The following is a 20,458-nucleotide window of genomic DNA, read 5'->3' as shown; positions in this document are numbered from 1 at the left end:
GCTGGGTATGGTAGTTCCTGCCCAGGCGGGAAAGAGGGGCGGCCGTTTCTGCGCGTGCGCCTCAGCTGGGTCAAAGGACAACAAGATGGTGGCGTGTTGGATAGTGCACTGGGAGGCTGTGGTGGTGGTGCTGCAGTGAGACGCCTAAACGCTGTGTGTGGGCTGCCGCGATGCCCAAATACTATGAAGAGAAGGAGGAGGACGGGCGGGCCTGTGCAGGGGTTCGGGAGGACCTGATACAGTGTCTGCTCGAGACCCCCTGCGTCATGCAGGTACGCGGGAGGGGCGGGGCCTGCTGAGAGACCCCCTGCGTCATACAGGTACGCGGGAGGGGCGGGGCCTGCTGAGAGACCCCCTGCGTCATACAGGTACGCGGGAGGGGCGGGGCCTGCTGAGAGACCCCCTGCGTCATACAGGTACGCGGGAGGGGCGGGGCCTGCTGAGAGACCCCCTGCGTCATACAGGTACGCGGGAGGGGCGGGGCCTGCTGAGAGACCCCCTGCGTCATACAGGTACGCGGGAGGGGCGGGGCCTGCTGAGAGACCCCCTGCGTCATACAGTCAATGTGGGGAGCTGGGCGGCCCCTTCTCTGTTACCCCTGGTGGCCTCGGCCAGGACACTGCACCTGACTCGCGCCCGGTCCCGCAGCGTCGTTGCCCTGCAAAGCGGTTGGGTCCTCGCGGCTGCACGGAGCCTGGGCCCCCCTTGGCAAGTGACCGTGTGCAAAGAACCGCGTCTGACTCACCAGATCTGCTCCCTGTGCGAGTCGGTCCCAGCCTGGACTGATGTGGGTGAGCCAGTCACCGCTGCTCTGAGCCACGTGGAGTTGGCACAACTGAAAGGGAAGAGCTGGACACTGGTCTTCCCCATCTGCCATCAGTTCCACCTGTACACGTCACTTTACTGAAGTCTTGCCTTTATTTACACGTGTGCTACCGCACTGCAGGTATTAGTGCCCCACCGTAAACGGCAAAAAACGTGATACAGCTACCTCAGAAGGGTCATTGACTGAGTTCACCCACCTTACTTTAAGAACATTAAGAACGGCCACACTGGGTCAGACCAAAGGTCCGTCCAGCCCAGTATCCTGTCGACTGACAGTGACCAATGCCAGGTGTCCCAGAGGGAGTGAACCTAAGGGTACGTCCAGACTACCTGCCGTATCAGCGGATAGTGATTGATTTATTGGGGATCGATATATCTCTTTGAGAATTCCACAATGATTTATTTACTTAGGGTCACTTACAACAGAGATAAGTATAAATAATCAGAATCATTGTAAGAGAAGGTGTGTGTGACCCCTAAGAATTCCTCAGTGCCGACTGGCAAAGGAGTCACTCTTCTGTAACAGTAACTCTTGACAGGCCTGCCAAACTCACTATACCTAGCATTCCACTTTCCATAAAAGATGTCATGTATAATCTTATATTAAAGCCAGAAAACGCAGTGATCATAAATATGCTAGTGAAATGTCTGTACAGATACAATGTAAAAAGTTATATATGTACAATATAAAGGAAATATGTTCCTACAGTCTGAATCAAGGCAAAGTTGATGAAGACGTACCTAACAGACAAAAGTTTGTATATCACCTGTCTGCCTCAGTTCACAATGTAAATTAAGCATTGTCAGCCAATACAATGGAAGCCCTGTGTGCATACAAAGTCAGCATGAGGATGTGACCTCAACACACTATGGAATAAACTTTGAGGTGCAAGGGAGGCATCCTGACTTAAATATCCAATAATTAATTTGGGGGAATAAAAGAGAAGGCAAAAGGATGCATCTTTATCGTGCTCCTGAGGAAGTAATCAGTCAGTGGGATTTCATTCATGAAAACAGGATCCTAACCTGCCCTGGTTGGAAACACTACAAAAGACATTTTGGGTGAGATAAAATTCCTTAGTCAGAAGGTCAGCCTGCTAAGTTAAGTTTAATTGCTAGAAAGCATGCTGTGCCTTTTGTTATATATATAGTATTTCTATTTTTATTGTCCTTACTATTAAATCTTAACCATTGATAACAAATAGATCTCAGTGCTGAGCTGATTCTTAGTTAAATCAAACAAGCTGGTATGTGAGCTGTTCCGTTGAGGATAGTAAACCTGATATTGCTGTGAGTATCTAGTGACAGGCTGGATATCAAATTCTTCAAAGGGGCATGGGGATTAGGATACGCCTATCATAATAAGAAAAATGAGGGCTAGCATTGCCCAGTGGAGGTTCTTTGGGTGGCTAACAGACAAGAAGGGTCAGGGAGGTGATACCCAATTAAGCACCAGCAAGTCTCTCTCTCACTGGAGGCAGGGGGCTCACAGAGTAACTCAGTGTCCTGGGCACCCCAAGAAAGTGTCACAGTAGGTTAGTTTATAGTATGTAATCATGAGCTGGGAAAATGTGTGTTAACTGAAACAGAAATGTTGAAATTTGATCATACAGAACTTCAGGTGTGGTAGTGTGATTTTATTCTATAAAAAGTCAAATGGTTATGTTAGAAATTCTGTACTGTTAATAAAATTTCAGCTTATTGAAAAAAAAAGTTCATATGGAAAACTCCCACCACAGTTGGGACCCTTGCTTGGCTACTTGAATAGGAGCCTCAGGATTGCATGGAAATAGAGAATGAAAAAGATGGGCTCTTCAATTAGCGTTGAAGCACATTAGCAGAATGTTGTAGGAAAGTTTGCCCTGCTGCTGTCTGTGTTCTGTAGGTAAGTAGAAAACTTGTGTCTCCAAGACTGTCTAGTTGACACCTTTCATCAGCGGAATTACCACTGTTTTGTTTTGTTTTTTGGTCTTCTGGTGATGGTAGGTTGCTTTTAGCATTATATTAAGTCCAGTTTGAATAAATCTTAAACCAATCAAAAGATGTGTATCCAGTTAGATTATACTTCTGTCTTCTCAGGTGGATTTGATTTAAATAAAATTGATTAAAATCATGATTGAAATCACTAGTCGGGAAGACTCGATTTAATCATGGATTTCTACATAAAAGTGCATCCTTGCTGGTTGTTATAACCTTAATAGATATTCTTCAGAACTCAGAGATAGATGTAGGTTTCATTTTTAAGGTACATACTATACATTTGTAAAGTGATTTATTTTGAAAACTTTTCAGATTAGTTTAACAGCTATATCAGAAAATGAATGATTGATTGATTATTCCATTTATCACAGGTAATTGAAGCATATTTATGAAGTCATTGGGAGGTGAACTATCTCCAGTTCAACAGGTTAATCATTAATATTTGGTGGATTTTCTTGCCATGCTGTAATAGGAGGAGAACATCACGAAACAGACATTTAAATTATTTTATTTAAATAAAACAACAACGTTATGTATTGTGGATTTTTTTCTTCAACAGCAAACATATAATATTTTAACAAAACAAGCGTATGGATTTTTGAATTTAGTTAAACATTCAATTTTTTTTAAAAGCAGGTTTTTGTTAAAATTGTTTTTAACCAAAATAGATTAAAAAAAAATTTAAAAAAACAGACTATGTCAGCCAGGTCAACATGAGAAACTTAAAATATTGGCTTCTGCAGCTAACTTAGTCGTCTTCATCTTCATTTCCTGTTTGTTCATAATCTGGAAAAGAAAAACAATCTTTCCTGCTTTTTCAGGTCCCAAGCGATTTCTCAATTTGGAATGAATTAGTCCAAAGAAAGAAAATATTCTTTCTACACCGGCAGAAGCTACTGCTGTTAAAAGTGAGATTATCACTTCAACAGTCTCTGAATCCAAGTGCTTTAAGTGACTTCCACCAGTTCACTGGTGTGACTTTTCTTTAAAAGATCATATGAAAATATATTTCTTGAATGGTTTACCCTTACTCTGAAGTTTATTATAGTTGGCATTATGGAGGGACGATTGCTGGATGTCCATGTCATAGCCGTCAACTCCTGTTCAGCAGTTAAGGTTTGACCCTGGTGCCGAGTATTGAGAATATTTGCAAGAAAATGAGCTGGAGATAGTGCTTGTCCTGTTTGTATTTTTGTAATGCTTGTAATTTAACCCTGTCATTGAATATTTCTCTTTTGAAGACCTCACTCAGTTTCTTCCAACTTTCAACAGCATCAGCAATAAAACAGCTATTTATCTGCATTTTATTCAAGGCTACAGAAATAGGATTCACGGTGCTAAGCATGAGTTCAACATTTCTCTTAAGCCCAGTGTTGAGGACTTTGGCTGTGACAGTGCTATCTATTTTTTCACAATTTTGTTAACAAACTGTCATCAGATTACGCCAGTTCTTGATGTAGTGCTCAAAACAGTCCACTACAGTGTTCCATTGCACGTCTTGTGGGAGAGTTAGCTTGGTTCCTCCCACTTTTTTCAGAGCAGCTGCTGCAAAGTGGTTGTTACGAAAGTATTTTGCAATTTCAACAACATTAGCCTTTATTTCTGGAACACGGAAGTCTTTGTCTAGGAAGTGCATCAAATGAGCATTGCAACCATATGTTAGCTTGGGACTCTCTTCGCTCTCTTCTAAATTTCATCTCATCTTGGATACATTTTCAGCATGTGACCAAGCTGTGTACTAGACATTAGAATTTTTTTTTCAGTTTGTTATAGCTTTTACTGCTACTTGTAAGTATTCTGTGTGTGCATTTCCTAATGTATCAGCTGTTTCTGGAAGGAAGACATTCCCTTCTTCTGTTGTCACACAGGCACATAACCAGGATCATCATGTACATTGCTCCACCCATCAAGACTCAAGTTAACAATTTTACCCTCCAGACCTTTTGCACACTGCTCAGCTTCTCTTTCATACACTTTATCCAGCAATTTGCCCGTGACATCTGCTCTGTTGGGTGGAGTGTATCCTGGTCTTAATGACTGAACCATGTCAATGAAGTGTGGGTTCTCAGTCATACGGAAAGGAGAGTTTGCTGCATAAACAAATCGGGTGATTTTTAATCAGTTACTTTTTTTGTAATTTGCTGGTTCTTATCACAAATTTACCTATGGTTGTTTCTGGATGATGGAGTTGTTGTTTGGTTTTTTTTGATATACTGTGGCTATGTGACATACATGGTGTGACTGAAACACTATCATTGGCAGATAACTCTGAAACTTTAAAAAAATGATGTTGATCTTGAAGGTGGATGGTCTTCAGAATCTTATATGTTGAGGATGGATTCTCCTAAACAAAATAAGTCAATGCAGTTATTTAATTATTATTACCATACTGTTAATTTGGTATCACTCATTGCATTCATTGACAGTCAGTACTACTTTAAAGGTGAAATTGTAAAAGGAAGATCTGCCTATTTCAGCTATTTTTTTTTCACAACTGCATCTAAAATGATAGTACCATAGAGTAACAACTATATTTTTTGCTCACACATAAGAATTCAAGAATAGTCCAGAAGGAAGACAGGCAGTCCTTAAGAAAGAAGTATGAAATAAAAAAGTTTACCAACCTGAAGATCCTGCATATTCAAACATGTTTCTTTCATCATCTTCAACACAGCTTCCTCCTGAGAAGGAAAACATCTTGCATTTCTTTGTTGCACTGTTTGCATTTTGCACGCATGCCTGTCTTACCCACAGGTAGAGGAACTTCATGAAAATATTCCCAAACTGAGTCTCTTTTACAGCCTGCTGCCATTATAGGTTTTCCCTTCTAGTGAGAGAATGATATGTTAGATCTCAAATCAATGAAGGCTACACTCAGAAAGACCTCAAAACTTCTGGAATATGCTGCTCAAACAATTTGACTTTTGTTTCTACTGCCTGTCCCTGCCTTCTCACATTTATCTCCAGACTTGGTCTCCTTGTCCAAATCTATTCCGTCCCCAACAATCCTATATTCATTGAACTTTTTGAAATTTTGCACTTTTAGAGAGAGGTAAGGGATTGACTCTGTGTACACAAATTCGCAGAGGGACAATAGGATTGAGATTTGTTATTTCTCACCACTATATATTTATTTAAAACATTTTTGCTGTTAACAAGCATGTTATCTCTGGAGAGACACATCCACAGTTTGAGAACTGCAAAACTAAGCATCTCCGATAGTATCTTCTAGACTAAGCAATGAGTCCCATTGGGTAGATAGAAAGATTATCCTAAATAATCTATACAGGAACTCATTTACAAAACTTTTCTTAAACGTTACATGAATCTATTGTCTCATACTATAGAATTAGAATTTATAATCCCTGTTCCATGATGAGATACGTTATAGCTAAAAACTATCTTTAGATAGGTTTTTTCCTCAAAAAGCATTTTATCAAAAAAATCTGATTTAATAAAAAAAAAATCAAATTTTAAATCATTGATTTTTATCCACCCTGGTCTTCATTTTACTGATACAGGCACATGTTTTTGAAGTTGGGGGAGGAAGGGAAAAATTATCTGCACTTTCACAAACTCTCAGGAACGTACCACAGCAAAGAACACACGTTAAAGCAGCTTGGACAGAGTTTCAACAGTGTTTCAACAGTGTTCACAGGACTTTTTAGAGCTGCCTTGTTTGTAGTGTCCTTTCCACTGAAGAAATACACTGGATTCTTATGCTGTTATGTTTCATGTGACAGGAAGGAAAAAAGCCCAGACAATGCTTGAAGGAAGGACACTGCAGAAGTTTGCAAGTTTCTTTTTTTGAGTGCAAAAGATCAATGGTAAGTGATTGTTTTGATTGCTTTTTAGTCTTTGTAGCAAATGTGTTTTTTTTCTAAAAGATTCTGATGAGGAAGAAAACACTATTGAAATTAATCAAATTGACATCACTAAGTAGAATAGCTTCTTACTTGTCATAATTGTAATTGGTCCTTAATAAATGTTAGCTCTTGTGAACATTAGTATAGATCATCTTTCGCGCTCAAGCAAAACAAGGAATTAGGTTGTGGGTATAATCCAACAAGATTTTCACATTTAAATTGGAGAAGACTCAGTGTGTGACAGCTACAGTAAAAATAGGAAATGATTAACAAAATTGGGGTTATTTTAAATATGAAAGCTCAATAGGTAAAATAGCTTTTTAATATATAAGATTGATAATTAGCCATACCATAATCTTATCTATTTGAGATCATTGGAAGAAACAGAGGAAAATGGAATTAAGCTAGAAATATGCTAGAAAAGTGTCTTCAAACATATTATTTACTCTCCAGCATGTCGTCTACAACAACACTGTTACAATCTTCAAATATTTCTCATTATAGTTCAGTATGTAACAAGGACAGATGAAAAAGACGAGGTAGATGGGTCTCAAACTTAATTGATCACGCCCCTCTTCTTTGTGTCTGTAGTAGTTTATGCCTCCCCTCCCGCCACACAAGTACATATACGGATTAGAAAAAAATCAACATGCACCCCTCATTAAATATTAGAAACAGTAAGGCATTGATTCAAACAGAGCCAACGATCCATTGTAATAGCAAAAGCAAACCTGCGATTGTGGCCGATGCTTACAATTAAATGTGCACACCGCAATGTAGCGAACGGATTAATGTACAAATGGCAACAACTTTGTATAATGCTACGCAAGCTTAACAGAAATCTGTCAAAATGCACAGCACCATCTGAGGACCTGATATTTCTGGAGGAATTAGCGTTGCTAGTTATTCATTGCTGTGGGTAAAATGTGCACAGTAAGGTGTTTTTGTTTTTCTTCTCAAGCATCTCATGCCCCCCAGAATACATTCCCCACCCTTTCCCCCGGGGGATCTCATCCCCATGTTTGAGAACCTCTGGAATAGATTATTTAGTCTGGAAAGGAAAAGAGTGAGAGATGATAATTATATTTAAATAGGAATATAATAGAAAAGGCTATTTTGTATTCTTCTGCTTAACCTGTCCCATAATATAAGAAAAAAAGACATATTTGTTGACCAATTAAATTAAAAAGCAACCAACTTAAAATGGAATTTTACTATCTCAGGGTACTAGTGAGGCAAATAATTTAGTACATTTTTTAAAGGATGTGGCTGTAATAACCTTAGTCCCAGTTTTGGACCTTAGCGTCCAAAATATGGGGGTTAGCATGAAAACCTCCAAGCTTAGCCACCAGCCTGGACCTGGTACCTGCTGCCACCACCCAAAAAATTAGAGTGTTTTGGGGCACTCTGGTCCCCCTGAAAAACCTTCCCTGGGGACCCCAAGACCCAAATCCCTTGAGTCTCACAACAAAGGGAAATAATCCTTTTTCCCTTCCCCCCTCCAGGTGCTCCTGGAGAGATACACAGACACAAGCTCTGTGAACCCAAACAGAGTGAATCTCCCTCTCTGTTCCCAATCCTGGAAACAAAAAGTACTTTCCTATTCCCCCCAGAGGGAATGCAAAAATCAGGCTAGCAATTCAACACACAGATCTCCCCGATTCCTTCCTCCCACCAATTCCCTGGTGAGTACAGACTCAATTTCCCTGAAGTAAAGAAAAACTCCAACAGGTCTTAAAAGAAAGCTTTATATAAAAAGAAAGAAAAATAAGTACAAATGTTCTCTCTGTATTAAGATGATACAACACAGGGTCAATTGCTTAAAAGAATATTGAATAAACAGCCTTATTCAAAAAGAATACAAATCAAAGCACTCCAGCACTTATATTCATGCAAATACCAAAGAAAAGAAACCATATAACTTACTATCTGATCTCTTTGTCCTTACACTTAGAAACAGAAGACTAGAAAGTAGAACTACTTCTCCAAAGCTCAGAGAAAGCAGGCAGCCAGAAAACAAAGACAAAAGACACTCAATTCCCTCCACCCAAAGTTGAAAAAATCCGGTTTCCTGATTGGTCCTCTGGTCAGGTGCTTCAGGTGAAAGAGACATTAACCCTTAGCTATCTGTTTATGAAACGCCCCCCAAATTGCAGACAGTGGGGAAGCTCACTGGCGGCGATTTCCTTCTAGAACTTGAAAATAAACAGATTAATACAACACATACACCTTTACATATACTCCTAAGTATATAACTAACAGACTTCTACATTTTAAGAACACTTTTTAACTACTGAATTCTGGGAAACTCTCACGGGAGAGTGCATCAGCAACTTTATTAGAAGCTCCTGTGATGTGTTGAATTTCAAAATCAAAATCTTGGAGAGCTAAACTGCAACGAAGAAGTTTCTTGTTGTTCCCCTTGGCAGTATGAAGCCACTTTAGTGCAGCATGGTCAGTTTGTAGTTGGAACCGCCATCCCCAAACATATGGGCGTAGCTTTTCCAGGGCGTACACAATGGCATAGCATTCCTTTTCACTGACTGACCAGTGACTTTCCCTCTCAGACAGTTTCTTGCTGAGAAACACGACAGGATGGAAGTTGTGATCTGTTGCTTCCTGCATGAGCACTGCTCCTATACCACGCTCAGATGCATCTGTGGTTACTAGGAATGGCTTGTTAAAATCCGGGGCCCTGAGCACAGGGTCCGACATGAGCGTTGCCTTAAGTTGGGTAAAGGCCTTTTGACACTCATCAGTCCACTTAACTGCATTTGGCTGGGTCTTTTTGGTCAGGTCGGTTAGTGGGGCAGCGATTTGGCTGTAGTGGGGTACAAATCGCCTGTAGTAGCCGGCCAAGCCTAAGAAGGATTGGACCTGCTTCTTGGACCGTGGGACAGGCCACTTTTGGATAGCATCCACCTTGGCCTGTAGGGGGTTTATGGTTCCTCGACCCACCTGGTGCCCCAGGTAAGTCACTCTGTTTTGGCCTATTTGACACTTTTTGGCCTTAACAGTTAGTCCTGCCTGCCTGATGCGCTCAAAGACCTTTTCCAGGTGTAGTAGGTGTTCGGGCCAGGAGTCAGAAAAAATGGCCACATCATCGAGGTAGGCAACTGCAAATTTTCCCAGTCCAGCTAGTAGACCATCTACCAGCCTTTGGAAGGTGGCGGGTGCATTACGAAGGCCGAAAGGAAGGACATTGAATTCATACACCCCCGCATGGGTGACGAATGCTGACCTCTCCTTGGCAGGTTCATCTAGCGGTACTTGCCAGTACCCCTTGGTTAAGTCTATTGTAGAGATGAACTGGGCACGTCCCAACTTTTTCAATAGCTTATTGGTACGTGGCATTGGATAGTTGTCTGGACGAGTTACAGCATTTAGCTTACGGTAGTCCACGCAAAAGCGTATTTCCCCATCTGGTTTGGGTACCAGAACCACTGGAGATGCCCATGCACTGGTAGATGGGCGGATTATACCCATCTGTAGCATGTTCTGGATCTCCCGTTCTATAGCAGCTTGGGCATGAGGAGACACTCGGTAAGGTGGGGTTCTGATTGGGTGAGCATTACCTGTATCAATGGAGTGGTATGCCCGTTCAGTCCGTCCTGGGGTGGCTGAGAACAATGGGGCGAAGCTAGTGCACAGCTCCTTGATTTGTTGCCGCTGCAGACGTTCCAGGGTGGTTGAGAGGTTCACCTCTTCCACGCCACCGTCTTTTTTCCCGTCGTAGTAGACACCGTCAGGCCACTCAGCATCCTCTCCCTGGACTGTAAACTGACAAACCTGTAAGTCTCTGGAATAGAAAGGCTTGAGAGAATTAACATGGTACACTTTAGGCTTTAGTGAGGAATTGGGAAATGCTATGAGGTAGTTTACAGCTCCCAGGCGCTCTTGGACCGTGAATGGCCCTTCCCATGATGCTTCCATCTTATGGGCCTGTTACGCCTTCAAGACCATAACCTGGTCTCCTACCTTGAAGGACCGATCTCTGGCATGTCTGTCATACCAGGCCTTTTGCTCTTCTTGAGCATCCTTTAGGTTCTCTCTAGCAAGGGCTAAAGAGTGTCGGAGGGTGCTTTGTAGGTTGCTTACAAAGTCCAGAATGTTAGTTCCTGGAGAAGGCGTAAACCCCTCCCATTGCTGCTTCACCAACTGTAATGGCCCCTTAACCTCGTGACCATACACAAGTTCAAATGGTGAAAACCCTAAACTGGGATGTGGTACAGCCCTGTAGGCAAACAGCAACTGCTGCAACACTAGATCCCAATTATTGGAGAATTCGTTGATGAATTTTCGTATCATGGCCCCCAAAGTTCCATTGAACCTTTCCACCAGGCCATTGGTTTGATGGTGGTACGGGGTGGCAACCAAGTGATTCACCCCATGAGTTTCCCACAGTTTTTCCATGGTCCCTGCCAGGAAATTAGACCCTGAATCTGTAAGGATGTCAGAGGGCCAACCTACCCTGGCAAAGATGTCTGTTAGGGCCAGGCACACAGTGTTAGCCCTGGTGTTGCCTAGAGCGACTGCTTCTGGCCATCGGGTAGCAAAGTCCACTAAAGTCAGTACGTACTGCTTTCCTCTGGGCGTCTTTTTTGGGAAAGGGCCCAGAATATCCACAGCTACTCGCTGAAATGGGACCTCAATTATGGGGAGTGGCTGGAGAGGGGCCTTGACCTGGTCTTGAGGCTTTCCCACTCTTTGGCATACCTTACAAGACCGGACATACTTGGCAACGTCCTTGCCCATCCCCTCCCAGTGGAAGGACTTCCCCAACCGGTCTTTGGTTCTGTTCACCCCAGCATGGCCACTGGGATGATCATAGGCTAAGCTTAAGAGCTTCCCCCGGTACTTAGTTGGAACCACCAACTGTTTTTGCGGCTGCCATTCTTCCCGGTGTCCACCAGAAAGAATTTCCTTGTATAAAAGTCCTTGGTCTATAACAAACCGGGATCGATTAGAAGAGCTGAGAGGCGGTGGGGTGCTCCGTGCCGCCGCCCAAGCTTTCTGAAGGCTGTCATCCGCTTCCTGCTCAGCCTGGAACTGTTCCCTTGAGGCTGGGGTCACCAGTTCTTCCTCAGACTGTGGACTTGGGCTTGGTCCCTCTGGAAGCGATGTAGGTGATGGGGTTGTTTCCGTTGCTGGTGAACCGCTCTCCGCTGGTGCACCTGAGGGTATTTCAGGCTCTGGCTGAGCCTTTTGGGTATGGCTGTCTGTTGCTTCTGCCAGTTTTGGCTCGCTGGCGCCCTCTGGCGTTGAGTTTGAAGATGTAGTTGCACTTGCTGGTGCTGGTTGCTGTTCCAGTTCCGGGCCTGGGACTGGAGATGCTGTGGCTGTTTCAGTGGTAGGCATGGAATCCGGGTCCTCTACCTCTGTCTGGGTCTCTGGTAACACAGACGGGGCCTCTGTGGACGGTTCAGGAACAGGAATGGGTCTGGAAGCTTGCCTGGTTTGGCTACGTGTAACCATTCCCACTCTCTTGGCCCGCCTCACCTGGTTGGCCAAGTCTTCCCCCAGTAGCATGGGGATAGGATAATTGTCATAGACTGCAAAAGTCCACATTCCTGACCAGCCTTTGTACTGGACAGGCAGTTGAGCTGTAGGCAAGTCTACAGCTTGTGACATGAAGGGGTAAATTGTAACTTTGGCCTTTGGGTTGATGAATTTGGGGTCAACGAAGGATTGGTGGATAGCTGACACTTGTGCCCCCGTGTCTCTCCACGCAGTAACCTTCTTTCCGCCCACTCTCAAATTTTCCCTTCGCTCCAAGGGTATTTGAGAGGCATCCGGGCCTGGGGATCTTTGGTGTGATGGTGGTGTAATGAATTGCACTCGCATGGTGTTCTTGGGACACTTGGCCTTGATATGTCCCAGTTCATTACACTTAAAGCATCTTCCATCTGATGGGTCACTGGGCCGAGGTGAGTTACTGGAGACTGGTGAGGTTGAAGGGTAGGGTATCTGTGGCTTTACTTGGGTGGTATGTGGGGTCTTTGGCTGTCCTCGGTTGTAGGGTTTATGGTCTGTGTGCCCCCTGGGGTAATCGTTCCCCTTGACAGTAGCTTTCTTGCTTTCTGCCAGTTCCATCCATTTGGCTCCAATCTCCCCCGCCTCAGCGATATTCTTGGGGTTTCCATCTTGTATGTACCGCGTGATGTCTTCAGGAACACCATCCAAGAACTGCTCCATTTGTATGAGGAGGTTCAGTTCTTCCAAGGTTTGAATGTTGTTTCCTGTTAGCCAGGCCTCATAGTTTTTTGCAATGTAGTAGGCGTGTTTGGGAAATGACACCTCTGGTTTCCACTTTTGGGTTCTGAAGCGCCGACGGGCATGATCTGGGGTTATCCCCATCCTGTATCTGGCCTTGGTTAGAAAAAGTTTATAGTCATTCATTTGGTGCTTAGGCATTTCAGCTGCCACCTCTGCTAAAGGTCCACTGAGCTGTGACCTCAATTCTACCATGTACTGGTCTTCGGGAATGCTGTACCCAAGACAGGCTCTTTCAAAATTTTCCAAGAAGGCCTCGGTCTCATCACCTGCCTTGTAGGTGGGAAATTTCCTGTGCTGTGGAGCAATAATTGGCGCCGGGTTGTTAGGGTTGGCTGGCACATGCAGCCCAGCTTTTGCCAACTCCAGTTCATGTTTTCTCTGTTTTTCCTTCTCTTCATTCTCTTTTTGTTGTTTTTCCATTTCTTTTTGGTGCTTTTCCATTTCTCGGCGGTGGGCCAACTCTTCTTCTGCTTGTTTCCTTCGGTAGGCCACCTCTTCTTCTTCTAGTTTTCTTTTGTGTGCTGCCTCCTTGGCTGCCTCTTTGGCTGCCTGTTCTCTTTGGTAGGCTGCCTCTTTGATCTGTTCTTCTCTTTCTTTCATCTCCATCTCTTTTTGTTTTATTTCCAGTTGTCGCCTGTGTTCAGCTTCTTTGATTTGTTGTTCGGCGTCAATTTTTGCCTTAGAAGTCATGGTTCCTGTTTTCTTGTGTTGGGGTGCCCTCCGGTGTTTATCTTCTGAACTGCAGGTTCTCTGTTGCCTCCTGAAGTCTGCCTAGCAACAGTGCCTTTAGCTAATTTTCCTTTTCTCTCTCTAGCTAATGTTCAATGAAGGGAAACCAGAAAAACCACTTTATTTGCATGCCTATAAGTGCTGGTACTTGCCTCCTAATGGGAGGGCTATTGCATGACAAAAGACCCTTAACATGCAAGCCACAAACTGCGAGAGAGAGCAGAAAAAAAAAATTCTCTCTGGTTCCCTTTTAAAACCAACTGTTTCTCTCTGCTAAAAAGCCCTTAGCAGAGAAAAGAAAAATATAATATTCCTACTGGCTTCTGGATTCTGTCTATCTCCCACCAGCTGCACACCATGTAATAACCTTAGTCCCAGTTTTGGACCTTAGCGTCCAAAATATGGGGGTTAGCATGAAAACCTCCAAGCTTAGCCACCAGCCTGGACCTGGTACCTGCTGCCACCACCCAAAAAATTAGAGTGTTTTGGGGCACTCTGGTCCCCCTGAAAAACCTTCCCTGGGGACCCCAAGACCCAAATCCCTTGAGTCTCACAACAAAGGGAAATAATCCTTTTTCCCTTCCCCCCTCCAGGTGCTCCTGGAGAGATACACAGACACAAGCTCTGTGAACCCAAACAGAGTGAATCTCCCTCTCTGTTCCCAATCCTGGAAACAAAAAGTACTTTCCTATTCCCCCCAGAGGGAATGCAAAAATCAGGCTAGCAATTCAACACACAGATCTCCCCGATTCCTTCCTCCCACCAATTCCCTGGTGAGTACAGACTCAATTTCCCTGAAGTAAAGAAAAACTCCAACAGGTCTTAAAAGAAAGCTTTATATAAAAAGAAAGAAAAATAAGTACAAATGTTCTCTCTGTATTAAGATGATACAACACAGGGTCAATTGCTTAAAAGAATATTGAATAAACAGCCTTATTCAAAAAGAATACAAATCAAAGCACTCCAGCACTTATATTCATGCAAATACCAAAGAAAAGAAACCATATAACTTACTATCTGATCTCTTTGTCCTTACACTTAGAAACAGAAGACTAGAAAGTAGAACTACTTCTCCAAAGCTCAGAGAAAGCAGGCAGCCAGAAAACAAAGACAAAAGACACTCAATTCCCTCCACCCAAAGTTGAAAAAATCCGGTTTCCTGATTGGTCCTCTGGTCAGGTGCTTCAGGTGAAAGAGACATTAACCCTTAGCTATCTGTTTATGACAGTGGCACTGCATGCAAATACAAATGCTTTTAACATTTACACTAGGTTAAAATGATTAGGGTTTTCAGTTGTCATGCTTCAGGACATAAGACGATCAGTATTTGGGTAAAGAATAAAGTATGCTTCTGTGCTAGCAATTAGATACACAAATGGGCAGGAGTGTACACATCCCTCTCCCTACATGTGACATGGTAACTGGTGTAATATGGTCAAACTTATGTTTACCTAACTTTTTATTGTACTATAGCAGTGAATTCTAGTTAATGATTTTGCATAGTAGTAATCTATTCCTCAAATTTAAGTATGTAGAACATACTAGCTGAATTATTGTTGGATTCAAGAATACTCAGTCATCGCAACCTTGAGGATGGAAAATTTAAGAGAAACTATTCCAGGCCAAAATAATGTGGCCCTTCTTGCTGCCATATCGCTCTGCAGTGTTAAAAATGATCTACTGTACAGCAGCTATCCACTCTCAGCTTTAGGAAATGCTGGTGTACAGTAAATCTTTAGGCTTTTCCCTCCAATTATATATCCATGTATTATTTCCCTCGGATATTAGCTTGCATTTTTTCTAAATTGAATCTCACTTTACATTTTACCCATATTTATAGACTCTGTAGGTTCCTTTTTATATTATCCCAGCCTCACTGGTGTTTGCAACACCTTCTATTTTAACGTAATCTGAATTTGCTGTGTACCACATTCTCCAGATTATGAATGATGATCAGTAAGATAAGACTAATGAGTATTCTCTACAGCACCTCACCTACACACCTTCCTCGCTCTCCCAACTCTATTGTACCACTTACTATTATTCTGTTTATGGTCCTTCAGCAAATCTGAAGTCTACATGACAGTGCTAATCAGTCACCTAGTATTAATTATGAGTAAGATTTCTGAATACAGTGCTATTATGTACTGTCATGCCAGTCTTGTGTCTTTTTATGGAAAAACCATTTATTCTCTTCAGTGACTTTTTCTTTACTGTATCCTTGTTTGTAAAGTGCCAGAAATAGAAACAGTTGCTTCAAAGCAGTTCTAATAATAGTATTTCACATTTTGCAATATGTTGACTTAATTATTCTTCAATTTTTAGTTGGATGCCAGAGCAAGATTCAGAGGAAGGAAGGGATACTGAAGCCTTTGTGAAGAGAGCCAAGCATGGCGAATTGTGGATGTATCAGTGCTTTAAGCAAAATACAGAGACTAAAATAAGAAGAGTATATCTGCTGCATCCTCCCAGTCATGAAGTATTCTCTTGGAAAATACCTGCTTTCAAGAACTCTGATAGATTGAGGCTGACATGCACCTAAAATACTGAAAAGAAAACCAATATTAGGCTGGCAGTTTGGAGTGATATGAAATGCCCTAATGCATTTTAAATAAACTATGCAAAATCCAAAATAAGCTGTAGCAATCTTTAGCTGAGTCAATTTGTTTTGAAATTGAGATTTCCTTTCAGTTTAAGTTTGTAGTTTTATTTCTCTAAAACCATAAAACATTGTCAGAGTGAGATATAGAATGATTGAAATTGGTAGACCGCTTGAGTAAGGTTCTGCAGTATCATTCAGGAAACCTGAGATAGGTCTCTTGTTTCCCAGGTTGGCAGGGCCGACATACACTGAAATGTACAGGTTAGCCTCTGGGGAAGAGAGTGGCTTATATTGCTCAATAGTGAATTCCAGTTAATTAGAGTGCAGTTGGTACCTGTCCAGTTCCCAAGAACTGTGTCACCATCTCTTCATCCCTCCGCAAAATTCCTTTTTTAATATGATGGTTGGTGTAAGTTCATTCGTACATTGTAGCCTTTCACTACTGAAGAGCTAAATTAAAGTTGGAGTTACTCTTAAGAGTTAAAATATGTCTGTCTGAAAGTGACTGTTCGTTTTGAAAAACAACCACCACTTTTAAGAGAAATATAGTTCATCTGACCAGTACTAGTATATAGAGGAAGAGATGCACATGAGAAGTAAGAGTAATTAAATGTCATGTTTTTCACTCAGACATGCAGCTGAAGTGATTTTATTATAGTGTGCCGACAACAGCCTCTAGATTCCTTTGAGGTTATGCTGGATTTTTTCCCCTTACTACCCAAACAAATATACTTTACACACTTGACTACAATTCAAAATTACATTTTTTCTTAATTTTGTATTAAACATTAATTATGTACCACAAACTTTATAATTTTTTTTATTCCTGCTTTCTTATTCCTTTCCGTACTATAAAATGTATATATGGGTGTATAATTTTCAAATTGTCATTCACATTCATTTAAATTATGACTGGTTTTCTATGGTAAACTTGTTTTTTAAATCTTAGCATTTCCACGTGTTCCTTTTGTGCTACTTAATTCACAAGTTTGTATAATTGCATAATTCATAATGTAGTTCAGCTGGAAGGCCAAACAATAAATGAAGGGAAAGGAAAAATGTTTTTGTTTTTTAAATCAAGGATGTCTCCTCTCAGTGCCAGATCTGTCTGTAACATGTAAGTATTAGAGGATGTTCTTTATTATATATGCTGCCTAGCGTTAGGCATTTCACAGGTCCAAAAATAATTGGTCAATTGATTTGTCATATATTTTAAAGCACTAATTTATTAGAATGGGAACAACAGTAACAAGAGAGGAAGACTTTTTGTTTCTAATAGGCTTAGCTCAGATACTTACTCTTAATTACAAAAAAAATTATTTAACTGCGTTATTTCATCTTAGAACAATGCAAATAACAACCATGAAACAAAGTTCTGAAATATGAAAGAATGGCACCATAATGCAATCAGAAATGTAGGTAACCACCTACATCAGTTCTTGCTGGAACATGTGACAGTACGGTAACTCCTCACTTAATGTTGTCCCAGTTAACTTTGTTTTGTTGTTACGTCGCTGATCTATTAGAGAACGTACTCATTTAAAGTTGCGCAATGTTCGCTTATAACATTGTTTGGCCACCACCTGTTAGTACAGTACTTTGTCCACTACTTGCAGGATTCTTTGTAAGAGCAGCCCCTCGGAGCTAGTGGGTGGGGGCTTCAAACCAGGATTGGCCAGCAGCTCCCCTTTGAGCTCCCCTCCACCTGCACTTCCCGCCTGACAGTGAGCTCCAGGATTAGTGCCTCCCACATCCCTCCCTGCACCTCCCATCTGCAGCAATCAGCTGTGTTGCAGTGTTCAGGAGGCTCTGGGGAGGAACCAGGATGCAGCATGCACCCTCCCACCTCCCTCCCCATGCCTCTCGCCCACAGCAATCAGCTGTTTTGCAGCATTCAGGAGGGTGGGGAGGATCGAGGATATGGTATGCTTGGGGGATGGGGGTTGAGCAGGGGCAGGGGGCAGGCCAGGGGCAGAGCTGGCAGTTGAGCACCCTCCTGCACTTTGGAAAGAACAGCAAGAGGAACAGCCAGACAGTCCACACACTGACTCCACCACCTCAACCAAGTTGAGTAGAGTATTAAGTTGTTTAAAACTTATACCTGTATTACTTTGTTTAAACTTGTGCTGTATATGTATATAATGTCTTTAGTCTGGCAAAAACATTTCCCTGGAAACTAACTCCTACATTTACATTAATTCTTATGGGGAAATTGGGTTCACTTAACATCGTTTTGTTTAAAGTTTCATTTTTCAAGAACATAACTACAACATTAAGCTGGGAGTTACTGTATTTGAGTGTGATCAAATAATAGGTGGTCAATGGGCATTTTTGACCAGTTTATCAAGCCTAATATTGCCACTCAGTTTTCTTATAACTATTCATGAGAGTGGGATTCCTTTACTTCTGTTCTTGTAGTATGGCTCCAAGGGGACCAAACCAGGTGATTTGCCACTTCATAGACTCTTTTTATCTAAGCCATGTTCTGCCTTGGTAACAAAGTAAGGCACACACAGAACATACTGTAACCAAAACTTAGTTACCCAAGAACTAATTTCTGAAAAAGGCTTTTTAATACTCAATACTTAACTCTGTATTTAATAAGAAAACTCTTCAACAATTTCTCGATGCTCTTTCAAGGGCATGTACTTTAAAAACAAACATAAAATCCTCTCCAAACTGCATTGGTGCCCTAACCCAGACACCTTTTCTGTGAATAGTTGAACCTTACAACCAGGGCACCTTTGTACCCAAAATATAGAGGCATCATGGGGAAATATTGTGACAACTCTTCATATTCCTTTTATGGAAAATGTAATGTTGCAGAGGTCAGTTTTATCACGTTCTGTCTTTCATCAAGTCGATCTGAGCATAAAGAAGAAATGTCTCTAAACACAAGATAAAACAAGCAAGGAGGTTCATGAAATGTGAAAAAGTACTAGCTCAAATATGAGCTTGGTGTATGCAATATTGAGTTAAATTAGTTATACCCTTAGATAGTTATTTTCAGCTAACATTAAAGCATCTTAAAAGTAGCTGCTTTGTGTGGGGGAAATCTTTTGGAGCCCTTTAAAAGCCAAATAGCCTCAGAAATGATGATTTAACTCTTAAAATGGAGGGAATTAAAGTAATTTTAGCCAACCTGATTAATAAACTAGAACATAAGACATATAAATAAGGAAATGAATGTAAGGATAAAGATAACTACCAGCTTTTGCCTACCTTCTCCAATGGATAATTAATATATTTAGTGCTAACTGGAAGGCCAGCCCCAAGAATGGCTGGACATTTGTAATGATAAACAATGTCTTTTTTTTTTTAAGCATTTGATAGTTTTTTAAATAGATAAAATTTGGTTGTTTTGGGCAAGAATGTTAAACAATTTTTCTTATGGAGTTTTCCTCTGTTTAGATATGTAGTATGTGTTAATCTATCTTGTATTACTCCTGAGGGAATTCGGTGCCAAAAAAAAATAAAAATTCTGTGCACAATATTTAAAAAATGCAAATTGTATTTGTCAATAAATGTGGTAGCTCTAGCATGATAGTGGGGAGTACAGGGCACTGGCTGCATGGAGCTGGGAGATCAATCTGCAACCCCCTCAGCAGGACACATACTCAGGGGTGAGGCTGCCCCTGACAGGGCAATGGCAGGGCCTGCCCCAGAAATACCCCGGAGCACTGGCCCTTGGCAGTGAGCAGGCAGATGCAGAGCCCAGTGGGTGGGTCAGAGCCCAGTGGATGGGTCTGGGGGTGGAGGAATAGAGCTCAGTAGGGGGGTATGGGTGCAGTAAGGCTCTGAATGCAGAGGGTGAGGCTTGGTGGGGGCAGTGTTTGATTCAGGCAGGAAGCAGTCAGGGGCGCTGTGGTGCTGGGGGATTTATGTGGGTGGTTCTGATCCAGCCCTGGCTGCTCCGTGCAAGGGAAGGGGAAGGAGAAGAGAAAGTCCTGGGACTAGTAGGACAGGAACCACTGACTCGGGTGTCCCCAGCTACCACACCCCCTCCCTCCCGCAGTGATTTACTTCTCTGCCAGCTGCTCCAGGCACCCAAAACAATATACTCTGTGATGTTATTGACATGAACTGGGACCGTATAGATCATTGTTGCAACCAAAGTCCTGTATTGGCACCAAATCTTGTATAAAGGGGGTCAAATAGGGTGTCTAAGACAAGGTTATGT

The 20,458-nt window shown here is 42.1% G+C and overlaps 1 protein-coding gene and 1 long non-coding RNA gene across 2 annotated transcripts; both read left to right on the top strand.

Moving 5' to 3' along the window:
* Positions 1-81: 81 nt before the first annotated feature.
* LOC127038865 (cytochrome c oxidase assembly factor 5) lies at positions 82-19,771 on the top strand. Its single transcript, XM_050931941.1, has 3 exons — positions 82-272; positions 6,549-6,632; positions 16,002-19,771. Exons 1-3 carry the CDS (start codon positions 171-173, stop codon positions 16,041-16,043), a joined length of 228 nt encoding a protein of 75 aa, XP_050787898.1. The 5' UTR covers positions 82-170; the 3' UTR covers positions 16,044-19,771.
* LOC127038886 (uncharacterized) lies at positions 521-3,233 on the top strand. Its single transcript, XR_007770828.1, has 2 exons — positions 521-1,887; positions 3,177-3,233. It is a non-coding gene; the product is annotated as an uncharacterized LOC127038886 (long non-coding RNA).
* Positions 19,772-20,458: the final 687 nt, after the last annotated feature.

Source organism: Gopherus flavomarginatus, chromosome 1 (genome assembly GCF_025201925.1).
Source record: "Gopherus flavomarginatus isolate rGopFla2 chromosome 1, rGopFla2.mat.asm, whole genome shotgun sequence".
NCBI lineage: Eukaryota > Metazoa > Chordata > Testudines > Testudinidae > Gopherus > Gopherus flavomarginatus.
The sequence above is the reverse complement of the archived record's forward strand: the minus strand, read 5'-3'. Positions and strand labels throughout refer to the sequence as shown.